The sequence below is a fragment of the Microtus ochrogaster genome, assembly GCF_000317375.1.
Source record: "Microtus ochrogaster isolate Prairie Vole_2 chromosome 14 unlocalized genomic scaffold, MicOch1.0 chr14_random_1, whole genome shotgun sequence".
NCBI classification, from domain to species: domain Eukaryota; kingdom Metazoa; phylum Chordata; class Mammalia; order Rodentia; family Cricetidae; genus Microtus; species Microtus ochrogaster.
In genome coordinates, this window is record NW_004949096.1 from 29,735,336 (window position 1) to 29,739,333 (window position 3,998).

Genomic DNA, 3,998 nt, shown 5'->3' on the forward strand with positions numbered 1-3,998 from the left:
CTGGCAGAGGAAGAGCTGCAAATACTGGGGCTCACTTCCTGCTCCCCCTCAACCAGAAACTAGAAAAGAGCTGGCTAATGCCAGCTGTCAATCTAAGCTGCTTGCAGGCTCAGATCAGTGATGGCCGGCAGTGAGAGGCGGAGGAAGATCTGGGACATTCATTATACCGGGTACAAAACTGACTAAGGAATTAAATGTCCGGTTTATTAGCACTTGCAAAATATTAGCAAAATAAAGTGATGAAAAGAACGATTTTAAAGTTGTACTTTTCAATGTTAAAGCCAGTCTTGTGTTCAAACTAAGTCTTTAAACTACAGTGCTCGAAAAACCAAAAAAAAAAACCAAAAAACAAAAAACAAATAAACTACAGTGCCCGTCTTCGATTTTACACACAAAGCAGCAGGTCAATACTGTATTCAAGATCCATATTCAATCTTGTATTCTTACCAAGGATCTGTGTGAAACTTTCTCCAAAATATAATCTAGGCCCCAGACCTGGTTTGGGAAACTTCTTACTTAGGCTAAGGGTTGTTGTTGTTGTAAGTGGCTAAGATTTGAAAATCGGTAGAAACCCAATAAACTGGGCACATGAGGCTGAGACCCCTAGGATGCATGGACACTCCTTTTAAGTGTTTGATTTCCATACCATCTTATTGTTGGTATTTAACGCTTGTTTTCACATTCAATAGTGTGGTAAGAAAGGTGTGTGTTGGGGTGTGTGGCAATATTTACAATCATATTCATTCTTGGGTCCTGAACCTATCAAGAGTCGGTCTTTATTGGCCTGTACTTAAGGAAGAAAGATCTAATGCCACTGGATGGGGATTGAAATAAGTGCCGAAGGAAAAGCAGTTCCCTCCCCCTCCCGTCAGCAGGATCTGCTGCTCTTCGGGGAGGAGGACACTGTTGTGGCTGTGCAGCATGACCGGCCAGGGCACAGATGTCGTGTCGAGCTGATACTCAGAGCTCGACCCTGAAGTCAAGTCGATAACAGTCACTCCAGGAACGGAGGAGGAATGAATCCAGACCCCTCCAACCAGAAGCAGCTTCCCATGAAATACATGAGCCGTGTGAGAGTATCTTGGGGTAATGGGGGGCTGGATATCTACTGATTCCCAGAGGAATCCAGAGGACTTTGGTCTAAGAAACAGTACAGAGTTCAAAGGTTCTTCAGAAGCCCCAAGACCTCCGGCGATAAGCGCTCCTCCTTGCCAACCGCAGGCACTATGGGAATGCCGACCCTCAGGGACTGCCCCTTCTACTGGGATTGGGACCCAAGCCATTGTCTCTACATGTAGGAAACGACAGTCACTTAGTACAGGTTCCTCCACACTTCGGCCACCATACACAAATAAGTATCTTTGATTCTGGTAGTATATTTCCGTTGTTGAATGCCGCCAACAAGACAACACGGGACCTTCTTCCATGGCAGCCTCTGTTACTGTTACAGTCTGACTCTCGGGGCAATCAGCCTCGCTTCTGTATAATTCAAGTTGGAGAGCCCCGGAAGCTGGAGTAACTGGGGACAGTCTCCCTCCAAGAACCAGAACCTGAGTATCTGAAAGCCTTGTCATGGTGTGATAAAGGCGTCCATCCCACTGGCCTCCAGTCCCCAAAGTACTTATTCGGCTGCTTTTCCATTCCGAGTCACGGGATCTCCAGAGCAAGTGAAACGTGCTCACTCGGCAGTGTCGCCCCTCTTCTTCTCCAAAGCCTCCTGCACTGAAAATAATGCCAGGGCTCAAGAGGACAGAGGCGTGGCCATATCTCTTCAGGCTGGAGTGCTGGTCACTTGTGACTGCTCTGGCAGAAAGAAAACCTGAAGGCAAAGCAGGATCTACCCAAAAAGATGTCTCTGGGGGTGGCAACACCGGAGTTCCCGATAGCGTGTCTCCCCTTGATGCTGCCAGGATGAAATAGTGGGCACACTTCAGATGCCACTCCTCAAACTCATCAAAGGGTTCGAGCGTCTCGACCCGCCGACGCTCGTCTGCGGGGAGAAGGCGGCGGTAGAACTCGTTCAGGTCCAGGGCGCTGCAGGCAGTCCAGCCAGCTTGAAGGAAGCGCTGTACCTGGGCCTCCACGTCGGGAAAGAGCTCCAGGCCGTGCAGGGGAGAGTGCAGTCGCCGAAAGTGCTGCAGCATGATTTGCCCAAAGGCGTCTCGCGGCTTCATCTGCTCATAGATTACGAAAAGGGCGTCGGGGAAACGCTGGGCGGCCCAGGCGATGAGGGCCGCGGCATCGGCGGGCTCCAGGTAGGTGAGCACCGCCTCGGCCAGGAGCAGCGTGGGTGCGGTGGCGTCTAGGCCGGCGCAGTCCAGGGCCTCGCCTAACTTCGGGAGCTCACGCAGGTCCGCGCCCAGGATGCGGTAGTCCGAGCTCTCGAAGCACAGAGCGGAGGACGAGTCCCCGAGCTGGAAAGGGCCGGTCAGAGAGCACAGCTCCGGGATCTCCCTGATCCTCTCCGCCTTGCTCCGAGACACGTCCGGGAAGTCCACCTCCCAAACGGCAGCCCGGGCCAGGAGGCCCGCAGCCTTCAGGCGAAAGTACAGCGAGTCGGAGCCAGCACCCAAAGACAGAACCTGCGCCCGGGTCGGGGCCGGGAGCGCGCCAGTGCGCTGGAGGAAGGCGCGCACGCAGTGACGCACGGCGCGCGCGCGCACGTAATAGCCGCGGTGGACCAGCGGCGTGCGCCGCACAGGTCCCGGGACCAGCAGCGCCGCGAAGGCGTCGCGCACGTATCCGTGTGCGGCCAGCGACCGCTTACTGAGGGCGCTGCTGTCGTTGGTGCTCTGCACGGTTCCCGCCCGGCGCCCGCGGCTTTGCGGACCCATGACCCGAAGACGCTCCGCAGTTCTCCACGCGAAACACTCACCGCACTGATGTTCTCTTCCGGGTGCGTTGTGCGTCACTTCCGAGAAGAGCGCGCTTTGCCAAAAACCGCGAGAGACCATTTCATTTTTTTTTTCCGAATTACGTTTTCCCGCGAAAGCGCCCTCTGCTCAGATGACAGCTAGAGTGGGGGGAGCTCGTCACCACTTTTCTACAGACATTTCGGCGTGAAGGGAAAAAGTCCTGTAGGTCTTCGTATTTGAGAACATTTTTAATCGAATCGGGGACTGACGACCCGACTTCCTGCAAAGGACCGGCACCGCGGATCTTTAGCAGGCAAGAATAGATTGTTCCTTGCGCGAAAGTCATAATTTCTTTCCGGGAGGTGGTGGCGCACGTCTGTAATAATCCCAGCACTCAGGAGGCAGAGGCAGGCGGATCTGAGTTCAAGGTCAGCCTGGTCTACAGAGCTAGTTCTAGGACAGCTGGGGCTATGCAGAGAAACCCTGTTTTGAGCCCTCCCACCTAAAGAAGTAACAGTTTCTCCTTTATTGAATGTTTTCGTTGCAAGGGAGAAGTCATTTAAATCTTAAATTAGGCCAGATGGAAAGTGAAGAGACCTTTACAGATAATTACCGTCTGATGGAAGCTGATTTGAAAAACAAACAAACAAACAAATAATTACCCGGTAACTTAGTCCCCTGCACACATACATTCTATTGGCTGTCATGTATTCAGAGCTCTATGCCAGGCCTATAGCGAATAAAGTATTCACCCTCTCTTCAGCTATAAAATGGCACTCTCCTCCACTTCTAGAATTCTGTGATTCTTCTGTAGTGTTGAGGATGTCTGCTGAAAATAGCTGTGAAAGATGTAATTATTCCTGGTGGCATATTGAGTCCTCCATCCCCCTTTTTAAAGAGAGCAACTCAGGGGGGCTGGACAGATGACTCAGAGGTTAAGAGCTCTGGATGTTTTTCCAGAGGTCCTGGGTTCAATTCCCAGCAACCACAGGGTGATTCACAAGCATCTATAGTGGGATCTGGTGCCCTCTTCTGGTGTGCAGGCATACAAGCAGACAGAACACATACATAATGAATAAATAAATCTTTGAGAGAGAGAGAGAGAGAGAGAGAGAGAGAGAGAGAGAGAGAGAGAGAGAGAGA

At 51.8% G+C, this 3,998-nt stretch overlaps 2 protein-coding genes across 5 annotated transcripts in view; one reads left to right on the forward strand and one right to left on the reverse strand.

Annotated features, from left to right (window-relative positions):
• Positions 1-252: 252 nt before the first annotated feature.
• Positions 253-2,968, reverse strand: Lcmt2 (leucine carboxyl methyltransferase 2). Its single transcript, XM_005364326.3, has one exon. It carries the CDS (start codon positions 2,952-2,954, stop codon positions 777-779), a length of 2,178 nt encoding a protein of 725 aa, XP_005364383.1. The 5' UTR covers positions 2,955-2,968; the 3' UTR covers positions 253-776.
• Adal (adenosine deaminase like) overlaps positions 2,920-3,998 on the forward strand; it is a 26,500-nt gene continuing 25,421 nt past the window's right edge. For all 4 annotated transcript variants that reach the window (XR_001229340.2, XM_013352725.2, XM_005364325.2 and 1 more), the window contains exon 1: positions 2,920-3,168. The gene's annotated coding sequence lies outside the window, so the exon portion shown is untranslated. The remainder of the gene's footprint in view (positions 3,169-3,998) is intronic.

Coding starts and splice junctions, on each gene's coding strand:
- Lcmt2 (XM_005364326.3), bottom strand. CDS start 2,954: ATGGTCTCTCGCGGTTTTTGGCAAAGCGCGCTCTTCTCGGAAGTGACG.